The 19,070-nt window shown below is 40.0% G+C and overlaps 1 protein-coding gene across 2 annotated transcripts in view; it reads right to left on the bottom strand.

Moving 5' to 3' along the window:
* Positions 1-19,070, bottom strand: part of AGPAT5 (1-acylglycerol-3-phosphate O-acyltransferase 5) — a 60,248-nt gene that overhangs the window by 3,965 nt on the left and 37,213 nt on the right. For both annotated transcript variants that reach the window (XM_075086948.1, XM_075086949.1), the window contains exons 6-7: positions 15,651-15,812; positions 168-291 (exon numbers count right to left, since the gene is read on the bottom strand). In XM_075086948.1, coding sequence (XP_074943049.1) covers positions 168-291; positions 15,651-15,812 — 286 coding nt within the window. The remainder of the gene's footprint in view (positions 1-167; positions 292-15,650; positions 15,813-19,070) is intronic.

Raw genomic sequence — 19,070 nt, 5'->3', positions numbered from 1 at the left:
AATTCCAGCCTCCTGTGCAAAAGCTTTAAGCACAAGAGTACCAAAACCACCTCTCTTCAGAGAGCCCTACAGCTTGCACTCCTGGTACCACAGAAATCATGGATATGTCTGTTAATATAAAAGACGACAGCTTCTTTAAACAGAAAGTTCTGCACATTGTTACTCACTTATCCTTTATTTCAAAACGTTCATGAAGCCACCTTCTCATATACATCTGCTCTTCTGGAATGTCCTTCAGCTCAATTCGATCAATGAAAATATGAACTCTTGGGCATTCCTTGCAAAGAAACTCTAAAAAGAGAGCAAACCAACAGGACCAAGTTACAAAAACACTGTAGGGCATTCATTTGTCTAAAATACACTGAAAATCTGACCTTGTAGCTATAAGTGCCTTGGAAGCCTAACTTCAGTTTTCAAAAGCCTCCCCTCTTTGTTTGGATCCTGAGCACTTCACTGAACTATCTGGCCTACAGACTTTTGAAACGGTAGCCCATTATCACGTGCAGCGTAGAAAAACTGTCCTAAAATGCACCCTGCTAACTGTAAAATGCTGTGCTTGAATGTTACACTTCTATGTCGGCAGCAATCTGCTCATTCTGTAGTGCGTGATGCAATAACTTTGATGCCATAATGTTATCCAGCCTGCAATTTTGATTAAAGTAAGCAATCCTCTTTGCTTGTCCCTTTTTGAAATCTGAATTCTCTTTTTTGCTCCTGGATGACAAAACCAGAATTACAGTGATTTCCCAAAGCATTTCCAGGAGGAAATGGGATGCAGTTTAAGTAATAACCTGTAATTAAAAAGTACAATAGGGCAAAATGCTGCTTTCCATTTTGCATCCCTTCATTTTTCTTCTGTCTTACAAAGTTTGAGACAGCCTTATTGCAACCCCCCTCCCCCATTTCCTCAATTTGTCCCTAGAAAAAATTAGCAAGCAAGCATTAAGCCAATTACAAACAAAACTCTATTACTCAACCAGCCTTGTGGGATTTCTTCAACTAACAAGTGGTAAAAATACTACACATGGGATGAAAAACCCACCAGTATTTGTGTATTAATAATCCTTTGCATTTATCAGTAGCAAGGGGTATTGTAGCAACCATAGCACCCCTGTAGAAAGAGATGCATGATGTGAGCATGTGAGGATGTAAATCCTTAAAAATTTGGACAATCTTCATACTTTGAAAAGGGACCAGAAGTGCCTTCCTACAGATGGGCAACAAATGTAACACAGACTGGGTGGTCCCTTTAGGTTGTTGACATTTTTTGGACAACAGTGCAGATGTACAGAAGACTTTGACCCATAACTGTTAGGGGTATCTTGAGGAATGACTGTGCAAAATAATTGTCACTGCATGTACATCTTTATTGTTGTCTGCCAAAGCAGATATCCCCCTATTTGTTTTTCTTCTTTGCAAGATTATTTATTTTTAAGGACTTTGCTGGAAAAGCAATCCTTATTATAACACTAGAAATTGCCTTAAAGACATTTAAAAGCCTGTTCATAGAAATGTGTTTACATGCTTGTAGAGGGGGAGGGAAAGAGAAGAGATAAGGAGACCAGTAAAGTCTTATGGCATTTTGATGCTGTGTGCAGTTTTGTTTAGGTCTCAGGCCGAGTGCCCTTCACTGAACCGCACCGTAGCGTAAAGGCAGCAACATGCCCCACGTGCCATCAGCTGAAGAAATGGCTGAGGGCTCTAACCAGAAGCAAGTCCACCTCTTAGCCACAGAGTAGCAAACACAACTGTCACTAAAAAGTTCCTGGTAAAACCGTCTCCTAGCTACAGCTACTAGACAGCAGGCAAGTGAAGTACTTGGAGGCCCAGAATGATGGTACTATAGATATTGTCTTCAGGTTTATGTGCAACATTTTTACTAACCATAAAGAAACCAGTGCTCATGTATCTGAAAGCAGTTTTTTCCTCTTGCTTTTAATGGTAAGGAAGGATTTTCCAGATCTGTTTCTGAGGGTACTATCTGCACCACTATATAAAGGTCATTCGCTGTACCAGCACTTAAAAACATACTATTAATATTTTAAAACAACAGATGTCTTATCCATGTCTTAAATGCTTATAATGTTCACCGATGTACGATGTACAAATCCTCTTTTTGAGTGGCATTACCGATTAAGTGGAACACTCTAAAAATATGCAAAACTATCTAGAAAACAAATGCCTGGAAGCCAGGTGATATGGTCATCTTTGTACTAGACTCCTATAAAAAGCATCTATGCTGTGTATATTCACCTAGGGCTGAAGATCTAGCTTTAAAAGACATTTGAAACATTCTGTATAGTGTATGTTTCTTTTGCTTCATAGCACATAGAATGTTCTGCAGAGGAACACACAACTCTCTCCTGATGTTATTTATAATCTCAGTTATAAATTATTAAGGAAAATTATAAACCAAGTAAAAATCTAAGTTGGATGAGATAGCATTATTAATAGCTATATGGTATTTTTAAAGCTAATGTTATGCTGCTTAAAAAATATTGATATTTGGTCATTTGAAGACAGCAGAGTACATTATCAAAAATAAGCTCTAGTTAACAAAATGGGAATAAGACATTAAGTATTTCAAAAGACCTTCCCCCACCAAAGCGGAAAGTAGCAACTCTACAAATCTGCTTAGAAAGCAAAAAACCCTCCACAAATATCTAAGTGTCGCTGCTAGTTTTCTACCTTATGCCCCAGTTGCAATGCAAGTTGGTTCTTACCACTTCCCACATTAGTCTTCTTCAACCAGTCTAAATTGAGTCCCCATATGTGAAGATCCTAAAACTTTGTCTTAACTTCCCACCTTTGTAAACCCTAATGCCCTTCTCCACAGCCTTACCCTCCCTTGCAGTCTAAGACTTAGTACAGTCTCGCCGAAGGCTGCATGATCTGCAACTGCCGGTGCTCCCCCCACAGAGGATCCCGATTCCCACCCATTGATTCAAGGCCGTTTTATGCAAAGCCTGGGCATCCAGGACGTCTGCAGATGACAATGTAATGCATGCAATCAAGCCAGTCAGGGAATCTCACTGGTCTTTAATTATCCAATTCATGTCAGGGTTTAATGCAACTAATCAATTTTTTTTTTCAGATGCACAATGTAACCGCAAACACATAAGAACACCAGTGGGTAAGAACAATATATTGAGAGGTTGGTTTTGAGAAGAAACAGCTGCACTTTATCATCACAACCTCTAAAGGTTTGTGGTGGTCCCATGACCCTTAATTTTGTATTAGCTTAACTCCCAAAAGACATATGTAATTAAGCTAAGAAACAAAATCTATTGAAGCAATTTATTATGTGCAAATTACATCTAACTTCAGGGACACTAGCCCTGAAGGCCAACATCTGACAGGCTTTTCAAATCCCTAAACTTGCCAGAATTTGTTGTAACAGGCACAGGGAGCACACGGAGGTGATTCGAGACAGCCAAGGGCCAGGCCTGCCTGACCAACGGAATGGCCTATCTATGATGGAGTGACTACACCAGTGGACAAGGGAAGAGCTGTAGGTGTTGTCTGTCTGAACTTCTGTAAGGCCTTTGACACGGTCCCCCACAGCATCCTTCTCTCTAAATTGGTGAGATAAGGATTTGATGAGTGGACTGTTCAGTGGATGAGGAATTGGTTGGGTGGTCACATCCAGAGGGTAGTGGTCAATGGCTCAATGTCCAGATGGAGATCATTGATGAGTGGTGTCCCTCAGGGGTCCATATTAGGACCAGTACTGTTTAGTGTCTTCATCAATGACTCAGTGGGATCGAGTGCACCCTCAGCAAGCTTGCAGTTGACACCAAGCTGAGTGGTGCAGTTGGCATACCTGAGGGACAGGATGCCATCCAGAGGGACCTGGTCAAGCTTGAGAAGTGGGCCCGTGTGAACCTCATGGGGTTCAACAAGGCCAAGTGCAGGGTCCTGCACCTGTGTCCAGGCAACCCCTGATATCAATACAAGCTGGGGGATGAAGGGATTGAGAGCAGTCCAGCAGACTAGGGGTTACTGGTGGGTGAAAAGCTGGACATGAACTGGCAATGTGTGTTTGCAGCCCAGGAAGCCAACTGTATCCTGGGTTGCATCAAAAGCAGTGTGGCCAGCAGGTCGAGGGAGGTGATTTCTGACCTTCTACTCCACTCTGGTGAGACCCCACCTGCAGTGCTGTGTCCAGCTCTGGAGCCCTCAGCACACGAAAGACATGGACCTGTTGCAGTGGGTCCAAAGGCCACAAAAATTATGAGAGGGGTGGAGCACCTCTCCTGTGAGGACAGGCTGAGAGAGTTGGAGTTGGTTGTTCAGCCTGGAGAAGAGAAGGCTGCAGGGAGACCTTATTGCAGCCTTTCAGTACTTAAAGGGGGACTACAGGAAAGACGGGGACAGACTTTTTAGCAGGGCCTGTTGTGACAGTTCAAGGAATAATGGTTTTAAACTAAAACAGGGTAGATCCAGACAAGACACAAGGAAGACATTTTTTTACAATGAGGCTGGTGAAACACTGGCACAGGTTGCCCAGAGAGGCGGTAGATGCCCCATCCCTGGAAACTTCCAAGGCCAGGCTGGACGGGGCTCTGAGCAACCTGATCTAGTTGAGTATGTCCCTGCTCACTGCAGGGGGGGTTGGACTAGATGAACTTTCAAGGTCCCTTCCAACCCAAACTGTTCTATGATTCTATGCTACTTAACCGCAGGAACAAACACACCTGAACTTTCCTTCAAAAGACAAAATGTAAGTGCAAATCATGCATAATAATAAAAAATTATATTGGGGACAGCATTAGTCAGTCAAGAACCAAGTATGATTTGGATTAAATTAACACCAACAAGTTGTATGGGAGCCAAGTGGACTGACTGTCGTGTGGGAGATAATTTCCTAATAAACCTTTCTGTCTGGCTAAGTAACAGATAAAAGTGCAGAATGTTTGTAATGCTTTTAGTGACCAACCCCAGCAGAAGGAAGGAATTGAAAATAATAAGGTGGATTGAGCGTTTTTTTATTCTTAAACTGTGTCACTGTGGCCCTCCTTCTGCAGGACAGGATCCACACTAACACAGGACTGAACGATTCAGTGCAGAATTAGGATTAATGAACAGGGTACAAGAGCCTCCAGGAAAGGAACTGGATCTGCAGAGCTTGTAATTGCAAATTAATGTTTTGGAAGTGTGTGTTGCTCGCTGGGGCTTCCACAAAATTCCACCAGTTTTCAACTCCTCACCTTCAAAAAGCCGATTAATTCTGTTTCAAATTATCACCATTACCAGGGAAAGTGAGGCAAGGAGAGCTCCAAATAATAGACAAAACTGAGAAGGGACATACAAATGGCCTCAGACCACCTTAATGCTACCACGGAAGTTCATTCCACCACTCCAAATTATTTGCCTTGCCCCTTAAGAAAGTTGTGACAGTAGCATTACACTTAAACCGATACTCCAGTTTTCAGTTACTAATGAAGTCTATTTTTATATGCACTTTAAATACGACAGCAATAAAGTAGCTCAGATTTCAACCTCCTACATTGTCTCTTTTATTGCAACGTAATTGTTGCCAAAGTCCTTCAAAATTAAGAAAGGACAAACTGAAGTCGTGTCCACTTTGAAGAGCCCCCAATTCTCTCTTGTTTTAACAGATTTCAGTACTGTTTGTGATAAATTGGAAGTGTTATCACAGGAAATGGAAATCTGATTAACATATTTATTCTAAGTAACTAGTATTTCAAATGTGTAAGAATACGTCTCTCCAGTAACAGAACATCGCAAGTTGTGGTGAGTGGGGTTTTACAGGCAAAACCATGACAGCGAAGACATTCCTCTCTGAACCATAGATGCTTTCTCCACTTCTTATGTTTTCATTAGTCTGGACTTAAGTGTTCATCTACCATAGCAGTTTGTAAACTACCTCCTCCTCAAAGAAATAAATCCCATCTCTCCACTTTTATTCACTTCGTAAACCAAATTAACAATCAATTGGCAAAACAAACAAATCTGAGTGCTGCATTGTTTCTCAGCTTCATGCTTTCCATCACCTGAAGCTGAGCTGACAGAAAACTATTTCACGGCTTGCTCTAACAAAATAAAGCAGTGGCACAGCAACGCAGCACTTGACGGGAAAGCAAACATCCAGGGTACAGCAAACGTTGTTTAAACTGGGTAGGTAACTTGGGGAGAAGTGCAGGAGCGGGCAGCACTGGTACCTGCTGGTACTGCTGATGTAGGGAAGCAAGGAGGGGATGTTCTGCAGGCTAAATTCAAGCTTGCAGCCAGGAGACAAGTCTGGGACATGAGGAACAGCACTCTCAGAAATACTGCCAATCGCCTGTGCAAGGCCTGAGATGCATGCAGAGACCAGAGCCTCTGTGCATCCGTGAGGGACACAGCACCTTAGGAGCTGGGGGACCTTTTGAGACAAGAGAAGTGAGATGCCCCTGAATCATTATTAAGGTACTGGCAATAAAAACTGAAAAATATCTTAGCATTTCAGCTAGCAGTTGGGGAAAGTGAAAGGTCAGGAAAAGCAACCTGTTCAGACTGACATAACATATGAGGTGGATGTGGCTAAAATACAGTGTCAGGGCAAAATTCAGAAGTGCCTCTGTACAAACTTGAAAAGCCTAAGCATGAAGAGAAGAACAAGAATTGTTCTCCGCACAATTCTCCATTTGTTCAAGACACCAAGAGATTGCCCCTGTAAGGCAGGTATCCCAGCGACCTTGAAGGAGCATGAAATGTTACCAGGCTACCAGATTTATAGGAACGACAGAATAGAATGTACAAGTAAGAGAATGGTAGTGTGCATGAAGGATTATAAAAAGTATAACAGCTTTATATAATAAGGAGACAGAAGCACAGTGAAATCCTTGTGGATGGAAATCACAGACTCTAGCAAAATAGATATTAGATATATTACATGACTTCTTGATAAGTTTGATAATAGTGATCAGAAATTGTGAAGCCTGACTAAGAGCTGCAAGTTCAGGACTGGTAGCAGGAACGTGAGATTCCAGCTACCTTTATCGAATTGCATCAATGCTTCTGTCAGGATGAGGTGTAAAGGGGGGGAAGGGGGAGAGAGCGGAAGAATAAAGATTGTTTCCTGGAACAACTAGTTGCAAAACCTACAAGAAAAGATGCCATTCCTGATGTGGTTTTGAGTGGTGCACAGTGTTAGTGAGAAGTGCTTTGCAACCACAATACAATTAATTTCAGCATTGTAGAGAGAGAGTCTACAGCGCACAAACACACAATTAAAGGAACTGTGTAATGAGGGAGGAGGAGGCAACATGTCAAAACACGCTAAAAGAAACAGTCCAAAAGAACTAGAGGCTCTTAGAAAAAGCCCCTAAATACCAAACCCCAGAAAAACTTGTATTAGGAACCCAGGTAAAAGACGTGTAACACTACAAAAGAAGTAGTCTGGGTCTGAAACGCACCTGTGTGGCTTAGTGGGAAAATTAAGGAGGCTACCACGATATTCCTACCTTCTCCTCTTTGAGGAATGGAAAGCTTGTCCAAATAAGGAGAAGCCACAAAACTGCTCATGCCAAATGCAAGCATAGAATTAAGAGGACTGAAAAGGAACTTGGAAAATGCAAAGGATGCTCTAACAATTTTAACTTTTTTGAATGTATCAAAAGCAACAAACCAGCTGTAGCACTGGTGGCATTGCTGGATGACAAAGGTGTGAAGAGCAGCACTCATGGTAAAGTATAAGCCCATGCAAGAGAACTTCAAATATTTGTCTGCATTATTCTTTCTTGCTGAAAATATTTGATTCCTACACTCATTGCATTCTTTGTACCAGATCACTCAAAGGAACTAGATCAATAAGTAAACAGACAGAAAGTATTAGACTAAATAAACAAGTTAGATGTCAGGAAGTCACCAAAACCAGACAGCATTCATCCAAAAGCTCTCAAACGTGGAATTTAGAAACAAAGACGTGTAACCTATCATCACAAACAGCCAGTGTGCCAGAAAACTGGGGAGTTTCCCTTCTACCAACGAGGGCTTTAGAGATGATGCTGGGAAATACAAACCAAATAGTCTTACATCCCTGGGTAAGATAGCAGGGTCTATAATAAGATCACAAAGCACAGACATAATCACAGTCTGTTGGGAAGGAGTTGGTGTGGATTCTGTAAAGGGAGACCCTGTCTCACCAATTTGCTCTATTTCTACAACAGAGTCAAGGAGCAGGCAGATAAAGGGGATTCACTGGACATGATATATTTTCATAAAGCCTCTGAAAGGGTTCCACACTGAAGGCTATTAAAGAAATTAAGCTGCCATGGGATTAGAGGAAATGATGTTTTATAGACCCAAAGCTGCTTAAAGGAGAGGAAGCAAATGGAAGGACTTAATGGTCACTTTTCACAATGGACAAGATCCAGCAACTGGGGTCCTCCAGGGACTGACGCGAGGCCTGATTCCATTCTGTGTCATGACCAATGAGATAAAGAAGGGAGCAAACACTGACCCTTTCTGTTTTTCACATCTTTTTCAGAAGTTCCTGAGCTTTTTTGGGTAGTCAAACGCTGGCTGAACTCCAAAAGGACCTCAAAGCTGAGCAAACAGGGTGAAAATGTGGCAGCTGAGCTTCAGCATAAACAACCACGGGGAAAAATAACCAAAACCCTGATTACATGATGCTCAACTTGGAACTGGTGGTTACAATCTGGGAGTTGCCCACTCTTCTCTGTAACCGTCCTATCAATTGAGCAGCAGCAGCCCCAGATTCCCCCAAACACTGGGCAGCATTGGCAAGGACGTTGAGAACCAGGCAAAGTGAGTCACTTTGCAGATATATAAAAAGATTGTGAATCCACATTTTAAATACTGTGTGTGGTTCTGGTCTCTCTCTCTCTCAAGGAAGATATAGTAGATTCAGAGAAGGTCACAGAAAAAACCTAAAACATCTAAGGAGAAAAAGTACCTGCATTACAATCAAGGAGATTAAAAAAGCCGAATTTTCAGTTTGGAGAAGGGAAGCAGAGGGAAGGATAAGACAGCTTAAAAAGAAAAAAGAATAAAAAAATCCTGAAGATGGCAGGTAAGGACTACGGCAGGTAAGATCAACAAATCCTGCAAATTCAAGGGTAAATAATCACATATCTGTACCTTCCTAAAGATGCCCAGATCTAAAGAATCCTTAAAAATTATTATTAGAAAATGGTACATGTAGTTTTCTATACTGGTATTAGCACTGGAGAGCAGCAGAGTGTCATTGTAAGCTGTCTTGCTGAAAGATGATCGTATTTGATGCAGACCCACAGTACTTGCACATTGTAGTTCACCGGAACAATCTTCAAGTGGCTTTAATCTGTTATTCTAGCAGATGCATTCTGGCCTTTGTACTGCTCTGTAACAATTTGTGAATATTGTATGTTGGCCAAGTTAGCAGGAGGTTTCCTACAAAAGCATAACAGTTTTGATCAATAGGCTGCCAGCAACAGAACCTAGATCAGGTTAGGTCTGTGGATTAAAGGGTCTCCCACTGCTGGCAACTGAAAAGGAGCAAGTTTAGGAGTTATCTGTGTCTTCCTTGGAAGATTTTTAAAGTTTCAGAAATGGAAAAAGAAGTTGAACTATGCAATTAAAAAAAAAGGCATGAAAAGATACAAGGATTGGACCAGTTCAAAACAATGCTCTCTCTAGCAAATAAACAGGATCTGTTAGGAACTATGCCAGTACCGCTAGTATTGATGTTTTTGCCTTTCCTTCAGACAGTCTGTTTTGATAAGCAGAGAACAGTCCCACAAACAGAGTAGAAGAAAAGGACTCTGATGCACAAAAAAAAGCAAAAATAAACACAGGCTCTCAAAGCAGCAACATATTTCTGGCCAAACCTGACAGCGTGAAGAAATTAAAGTTGTTTTTGTTATCCTCAGGGTTTAGATACACTTTTGCATAAAGATCAGGAGTTCCTCAAGCTGTTGTACATAAATGCTGCCTGGGGAGCTGAATGCTTCCTCTCACATGTGCCTGAGGCCCAGGGCGCAGGGTAATTTTATGAATCTCCAGTGTAAATACTTTCAAAATCCTCTTCGTGTTGCAGAGGTTTTCTGATGACCGTGTGCTTTCTGATCACAAATTCCCAAAGGGAAGCTACAGATACCTACCTGCAGTAGGAGCTACTTGACAATAACTGAGATACACAAGGTCCTAGTTTATAATCAGAGGAACGCATGTTCTGAGCTCGAAGGGATGCTGCAGGGGGTTATTGCCCCCATTGAGGAGGTGTTAGTAACACACAGACACCCACAGGTGGTTTTGATTTGGGAAAAGGAAGAATCATTTATGCTTGCCTTATTCTTACACTCCTCCTTAGGCATCCAAGTTTGTGTGTTGGTGGAGACAAGAAATGGGGCTACAGGGACTCCAAGTAGAGCCAGCTTTTTGTCCTTGATTTGAGATAGGTAAAGAAACAGATGTGCTACTCATGCTGAGACCGACCATTTTCTCTAATTTTTGGAGTCCTATGAAGAACTACTGCAAGACCTGCACACATTCCCATAAACTGATGCTGCTCTTCCGTGAAATGTCATTCTTTCCGAGCAGAAGTACGTTTAATAGTTACAGCATGAAAACACTTTGCATTCACCCAGACCGTCCTTATCTGCAGAATGCATATGCAGATGTCCTTATCTTATATGCAGATGCTTATGTCCACCTGTGTGTCTAAAGTGCCATTTCAACTAAGTAATACACAAATTAACATATAGGCTTTCATGTTACTCACACTATTTTAAATAGGAAATTACAGGGGTTCTAAAATAAGAGATCTAGTCCTACGGAGGACAAGTGAAAATGCGTTCAGTTAAACACTGAATGCTAGTTTACTTACTTTGTGCTACCTGGTTAAATCATGTTATTAAAGAAGTTGTATTTTAATATTTTACACAAAAAACTAGGGTTTTCATTTGAAGAAAAAAATGTATGACAGAATACCACAGAACTATGTTGCCAACAAGAGTTACTATCAGAAGTCCTCCAAATACTTAAATGGCAAATTTACATTTTGAAATATGAAAGGTAGTTACTAAAATTTTACTTGAAGAAATGCAGAACGGCAAGTTCTTGATGTGAGATGTGTCATACCACACTTGATGCAAGTTTCACCAGTGCTGATGTCCAGCCTCAGTTCTAATCTACATCCTTTCTTCAGTTACTCTGAAATAATTGCCATTTACTTCTCAATATTCGTTCATACAATAAGAACATGACAGCTAGCAGCGATCTGAACAGATTATTAGGTAATTTCATCACTTACATCTTACTTTGGACTGTTTTACATTCCTGTTACTGTTTATCAGTTTATTTAGGTTTTGAATTCTTTCAACATACCTGTAACCAAGTGCTTGTTATCATTCTTTGGACCTTGAAAGACAATGGATATGACCAAATTTGGGCCACAGTCCAGACAAAGACTGGTTTCTATTGCTCCAGTTTCTTTTCTATTGTCCTGTACTTCACTAACAGTCCTCATAAAAGTGCAAGCATTTGGAAATGTGTAATTTCCCCTAGGGGAAGTTAGGCCAGTCTGACCTCCTCACATTATACCGATCAAAGTGATGTACGGATTTTCAGAAATGCACACATACACATGCTTTCAAAGTGTTTGTTCTGGAGTTGATATACAGCAGAGTCAATAATTCTCAGGAATTCCTCTGACTTCTTTAAGACAGAGTCTTGCTATTTTTATTCAGTGTTTATCATTGTCACATGCTGCTATTTCACACACTCTTTCATCTACAATGGCCAGATAAATACCATCTGGTTATGTTAAAGCCTTCAGGCAGAATAATAAAGATGTAGATGTGTACATAATGGTCTTTCAGGTGCAAGAATGACAACAGTTCCCACGTCCCAAGAGACCTGTCCCTTAACACCAGGCAAAGCTGGATATGAACACTTAAGACATTCGTTCAGAAGGGGGAAAACTAGGTTCTCATTCTTTCTTCCCAAGCTTATTTCTACTTTTTACTTAACAACCGTGCAGTAAAACAGTATCAACAAATTCAGCACAAGAGTTTCTCTCTCTCCTCTTCCCTTCTAAATAGTTCTTCCAGAACACAGCACCTGAGATGCACTTCAGCTGTGCCACAGTGTCCATATGATTAGTTGCATCTTATTCCAATGACCACAGATAAATATTCTCTAGCAGCATGGTCCTCCCTAAGCAGTACCATCACATTCTGTCATTAACGATCTGGACAAACCACCTTCAGTATTGACAGGGGAGGAATCTGTGGGAGATAGCTATTTTTTGGAGAGGCTGCCACGTGCAGGACAAGCTTCCACTGGAAATGTGCCAAGATCCAAACTTGCTGGAATGAAAAGGAATGATTAATGAATAAAGAGTAGGAAAAAAAATTGTATCCATTGGTCAAAACTGGTTATGAAGCAATAGCGGCAAGCAGCATCCCTGTCTAAAGCTAGTCTAATCTTAGTCCCCGTCTAAGACTAATCAAATTTATTGTCTTCTAAAACAAACAACTTGCAGCTGGAAAGTGCCAACAAAACAATAAAATGCATAAATAGTGACAAAAAGTTCAACACATTTGAAAGGATATACTATAAAAATTTGCCTGCTCTAAAAAGGTACCATGTTATCAGGTGTGCCTGGCATTCACTGTTGTTCTCAAAGCATGAATGCAGAAAGGATGGTGAAAGTCTGTTTTGCAGTTGCCAGTATACTATGTTTTGTTTTAATCCCGTTGAGCGAGTCAACATTATGATATTTAAGCTTGCTGGACTAAAAAAAAAATACCCAGTTTTGCTAAGAAGGGCTATTTACACTAAGAGTTCCATTTTACAAAATTTAAAATACAATTCATTTTTTCTTCAGAATGTTTTTCCCGTTTACAGTTTACTAACACAATGTCTCAGATAAAGTGTGGTAGTACTACTCACAGGCACTAAAATGTTCCTTTTAACCTGCTCTGTTTACTACTGGAGACCGCAGCCAAGAGCTGACCATATCCCTGGATAAGTATGGGTTTTTCCAAAGTGGCACAGGCTCTTCTGAGGAACTGAGATTTATAGAACTGAAAGTAAAATGCATTTCAAGAAACACATTATATTTGTGTAGAATTCAGATTTCATTCACATGGGAAATGTCATACTATGGGAAATACAGTCCTCAAGTAAAGTTGTGTTTATCAGAAGTTTGTTTTCCATGCAATAAATTTCAATCAGAGTTGCTAGATTGAAAAACACATGTCAACCTTATCTTTTAAAAATTACCAGGATTGCACTGCCACTTTATTCCGATGAGAATGAAAAACAAAATTCTCATTCGGCACTGACAAATATGAGATGTTCATATGAAATGCACACATGAAAATGACATTTTATAACTCACTTTAGTACTGTAAAAGAGCAATAATGCTAAAAAAATCTCAAATGCATAACAATGCATAATTCAATTCTTGTTATATTATATTCCTGAACAGACCAATTGTTGGACTTCTGCGTAACAAATGGTACCATGATCTTGACCTCTTAGAACAGAAATTGTTTTTCTTCCACTTTGTGTCTGGAGGGCCTAAAAGAATGACAGCTACGTTCTACACTGTAATTTATAAAGTGTCCTTAATCTACATAATTTATATTATATGGAATACATGTCACTGCCACAAGAACGTGGAATGCCCTGGATAGATATTTATCTGCTCTGTAGTGGGTAACAACTGGCTGGCTGCACTTCACTCTGTGTTACTGCTGTGAATACACATACACATCATGTGTGAATTCATTCTGTGTGACTGCTTGTATTTTTACCCAAGTATCAGACAGTAATTACCCCAGCCCTGACAGTAAGGGTGGCTGAAAGATATGGCCAGACTGCCAGCTGTGGAGTCTCCAAAGGGGTGGATGTGAAGTAGCCACCCCAAACCATCTGATTACCACTTGACACCGGACACAAGAAACAGCCAAGAGGGAAATTCAGTTTGTTAGTTCCCTTTCCATAATTATATCATGCTTCATGCAAACTGGAAGGTTCAATAGGTGAAGAGGTCTTCTAAGAAATTTGAACATTTGCCATCTTATAATTAGGTAATGACATTTTAATAGTTCAATTAACCATCAGGCAGAAAGAAGTCCAGCATGAGAATGGTTGAAACTGCCTAATAATTAAGTAATGAAAAGAGATATGTTGCAGGGAAGGGGAAACAATCGTATTTGTTTTGAAGGGGGTCTTGAAAAGGGCTGGGTGACAAGACAGAGGCTGCCCAGTCTTCAAAGCAGTCTGTAAGAGGGTCATGAGGTATTTTAAAAAAGCCCCAAACTTAAAAACTTTAAATAATAAAATCTGTAAAATCAAGTTCAAAAGAAAATTATAAAAATGTTAAACCATAAAAAGCATTTTTTATATTTAGCCGTAAAAATTGCATGTTGGGAACAAAACGTACATAAAATAAAACCATCCTAAGACCTTACAGTACAACACAAGTGTTCAGTTAATATACGGTGTTAACGGTTCCGTTGCTCACCTATCCGGAAAAATTTTAAACAGGGTGAAACTGTAAAAACAGACAATTCCAAAACTTCTTATCACCTAGCTAGCACCTGGAAGGAGTTCATGTGAACTTTACACCACCTCAAGGAGTTACATCTGCTAATAAAGGGACATGGAAACAGCTGCACTACAGACTATTTTTAGCAGGAGAAGGAACAAGTCCCAGTGACACCAGGCCAGCTGAGGAGCAGGGAGTTCGGTGCAGGTCCCTCAGCCAACACTGACCCCTTGCCCAGAAGTTTGAACAGCTCTCTGGTACTACTGTGGCTTTTTTTCCCACTTGGTATCAGTAGTGCAGAAGACTCAAAAGCACCACTTTGAGCCAAGTAGCACCAGACAGATATGGCTGAGTAACACACCAACTACAACTGCAAAGAAAGATGTCTGGCTCTCCAGTGACGGTGCAGATAAATGAATTACTTAAAAAACAAAACAAAAAAATCAATCCACCACCAAGCACAATCCAAAGCCAGCAAACCCTAAAGCTCTCTGTCCCAGAGTTTTTCCCAACAGAACTGCAGAACTTATTTTCTGGTTAGATTACCCAAGGAACAGACAACTAATTCACCCCATTCTCTTAAGGTGCTGTAGGTGGTTCAAAATACTACAGCAAGTGGAGCCCACTTGCATAAAATGCTGTTAAGTGTTTGTAAGGTTACTGGGTATGTGGTAGCAATCTGAAAAATTGACAGTAAAATACTATTACAACACATTTTCCCTTTAAAATACAAGCATTTCAGCAACTAGACCACATGTACACATATGTAGCACAGCAAAGGGAAAGCCAGAGCGAGAGAGAATTTATGATGATGCCAAATCCCAGTGCTAGAAGAAACATGAAGGTAAATGGCACCTGCTGCCTATAGCCCCAAGTTCATTTTAACTCCAAAGAGCATTTGTATGCAGAATTTCACTACAGAAATATTCTCTGCATGGAAGGGGGAAGGGAAGGAGAGGGCTGGAATGTCACAGGTAACTATTTTAAGGCCTAGACACTAATGAACAATGCCCTACCAAGGTATGATAAGATGGCTGAAGCGCTGTGGAGATTATCTTCAGAGCATTATGAAGCACCTGAAGTTGGTTCTGTATATTAACAAGCATATGGCTGTAGCATGACTAATATACATCAACTCACCTGTCATAGATGGTGCCAGTTTTCTTTGCCCTTTGTGGTCCACAGTACCTTCATAAGCTACAGTCACATCATACACTGCATCCAGATAGTCCTTCATTGTGTCAATGGCTACATGAGTTGCTTTCACACGTGGTGTTAGCACATGCTTTAATATAGCAAGTCCTAGAGGGGAAAAATAATAATAATAGTTATTACAGTGTTTGAAGGTAAACTGGAGTACATTCACAAAAGGAAAATTATGTCAAGGAATTTCAGCACCCTCACTCAAAATCACAACAGGTTTATTTTTAATCTCAATTCTTGGTTGAGAAAGAGAGCATGTGCACACTGCATATGCTCTACTGAGCACATGTAGAAGATGAAACAGAAATCCTAAAGGATATTAATGACAAAAAGGCTGCTCAACAAAAGAGTCCTTTTTACAGCTGCTGCTCAAGAAGCAGTGATGGTTTTAGTGTAGCTCATAAGCAACGAAACAGCACTTCCCTTTACTGTTTATGTTTGTCCAACTGAGGTAAACACACCAGCAAATTAACTGAGAAACACTAAACGCACAGGGCATCGCCTCCTGAAATTCTGTAACAAATTTAGTAGATGAGGCACAAGCACAGATAATTTTAAGCACACCTAATGCTCATCTGGCATTTTACTTCCAAAATAAAAATCAATTTTGACAACATACTGAATCCTAATACTGCCTGATGATAACAAAAAAAGGTGTATTAGAATCATAGAATGTCCTGAGTTGGAAGGGACCCACAAGGATCATCAAGTCCAACTCCTGTCCCTGCACAGGACAACCCTGAAATTCACACCATGTCTCTGAGGGCGCTGCCCAAGCGCTTCTAGAATACAGTCAGGCTTGGCATCGTGACTGCCTCCCTGGGGAGCCTGTTCCAGTGCTCCACCGTGCCACAATTTTACACGTGCTTTAACAGGATGCTACATTTCTCTAAAGCTACCATGCTACCAGAAATGTCAATGTTTTATTGTTTTCTACAATAGATTCCAGCTTTCCCTGCTTTTGCTTGATTCTCCTAATGGCACATTCTGGGACATCAAATATGGTTACTCCGAGGATCCTCACTTTGGGGACAGATTTGGGAAAGCAGTTAGACTCAAGACAGCTTCAACCCATCGCAATGACTTGCTGCTACAGAAAACGGGACATTCCACTTTATCCTTGCAGTTGTTTCCCTTACTGCTCTTTGCGTGCTTGTTCCTGCTGCTAACCTTGCATGGCTCCAGCACCCACCTCCCAGCAGCTGATTCAACTCACCACCCCAGCGGAAAACTAAGCAAGGAGGGGGAAATATAGCACCAAGAACTGACAGCAAGGAGGAAACCTTCTCTGTTTCCCTGTGAACAACCTATTACAATTGTCTTGGCTACTAACAAATCTACAGTCACAGAAATCAACTGTTATTCTCAGCCATCCAGGCCAAGACACAGAGATTGGTATGTCAAGGACACAAGTAACGGGCACTCCACAAGTCTTAGCAGTATTTCGTATCCATGTTTGCTTCAGCTGACCACTTCCACCTAGAGCAGACTTAAGAACATGCAAATACACTGGGCTCAAAAGTATAACCTTTGTTCTATTTCCAGAATGTTATTATACAATGTCTTTCAAAATGAGAACAAACAAAAGAAAACCCAAACCTTTTCATGGTCTGAACACAGCTCTTCCACACTTACTTGAAAGTGCTTCTAGGAAAAAAAGCATATTATGCAAAAATTTTCACTATTTTGCTGTAAGCTGTGTATCTTTCTCAAAGAAATATTGGAATAAAACTGCAATTATTCCTTTCTAGCCTTATTTTTCATTGGCTTACTCTTCAGTCCATTTTTAAAGAACCATCTATCGGTGCTATTGGTTCCTGATAGATGAAGCAGAAATTTTTCTAAACCAAAGTATTGTAGTATTGCTTTTGATATCTATCTGCTTGCAAAATCAATTAAAAAGATATTATATTATGTCCTGACTTTGTATTGAACTTCTCTCCCTTGCTGGGCAAAGCATACTTTGATCTAAAATCACTAAAAAATCTACTGAACACTGTAAGATAACGGTAATTTCTAAATGGCTTTAACATTCTTAGAGTTGAAAATGTCAGTATAAATAATTATTTTGATTTCTTAATATTTGCTAAGAATCTCCTTGTCTGAACAGAGATAAAAGGTTATTTACTAGCACCCCTTCTGAAGTCATTGTTCTATGCTTTACTGGCAATAGCAATAACTGTCTATGCAAAATGTTATACAGATCACGTAAACATTTTGAAGCATAACACCGTGGTATTGTTTTCTTAGCTTGTGAACTGTTACATCAAACAGCTAATTATGTTATGTTTCCAAATGTTTACTCTGTAAATGAAGCACTGAATATTCTAGTGTTGTGTCAGCAATGATATTAGTGTGGACATTCCACTCAACGCAACTGTTTTTGATCCAAATTCCCAAACACATTCTAAAAACACTGTCATTCCTTTCCTGCCCAACTCATCTTCCCTTTAACCAAACTTACTGTGGGGGAAAAAAAAAAAAGGGAAAACAGGCTTCAGTGAAAACAAAGACAGATTAATTTAGGTATCTAAGTCTATTCAGTGCTGAGTTTTTTGAAACCATGGCCAGTTTTGGTGATGAAGATGGCCAGTGACAATCTGTGAAGTGCAACTGTAGAATAAACCCCTCTTACTCCACGTGCTATCAGCGAACTCTTGAAGGTTTAAGTACAAAATGAGTAGGCATCTAATTAAAATCAATAAAGTCCATAATCCATTATTCCGAAACACTCCAGTGCATGACAAACATGCAGCAGCAAAAGGAGTTCAGCACATCCTTTTAAATCATCTGTTTTATAAGAAATGTTAACCACACATTCTTGCAATTACTTGATGATCTTTGCTAAATCAACATAACAGTATTTAAACCCAAGTAGTTACAGTATAGTTACCTTGGCAAGCTGCCTGCATCCAATTCACAAAACACACTGTGCTTAAACTGTTTTTAATGTTGTGCAATACTAAGTTAGGACTCTCTGTCAAAGTATTTGAGGTCATGAGATTTTATTTTAAATGCCAAAGAAAACAAACGAGATGTCTAATATGTAATAATCTACCTTAAAATGATATAGCTTTGCTCTTCTATGTTAGCTAACTTTTAGATGATAAACAGACATAAATGATTAAAAGAATGTGAAAATCTGAAGAAATATGGTGAGCAATGGTACTTCAAATATCATCCATTTAGTAGACTATAGTAAGGTGCAGAACTACTTCAGAAAGTCTGCAAGAAAGCTCAATGAAATAAAGTAAAGTTTTAGTTTGGGAAGTACAAAGGCCAAATCATTAATGTTTATAGAACTGAATTTTTCGTCTAAACACAAGAGAACAAAAAACACCAAACATAACATAATTT

The sequence above is a fragment of the Phalacrocorax aristotelis genome, chromosome 3 (genome assembly GCF_949628215.1).
Source record: "Phalacrocorax aristotelis chromosome 3, bGulAri2.1, whole genome shotgun sequence".
NCBI classification, from domain to species: domain Eukaryota; kingdom Metazoa; phylum Chordata; class Aves; order Suliformes; family Phalacrocoracidae; genus Phalacrocorax; species Phalacrocorax aristotelis.
Note: the sequence above shows the minus strand (reverse complement) of the source record. Positions and strands in the feature narration are given on the sequence as shown.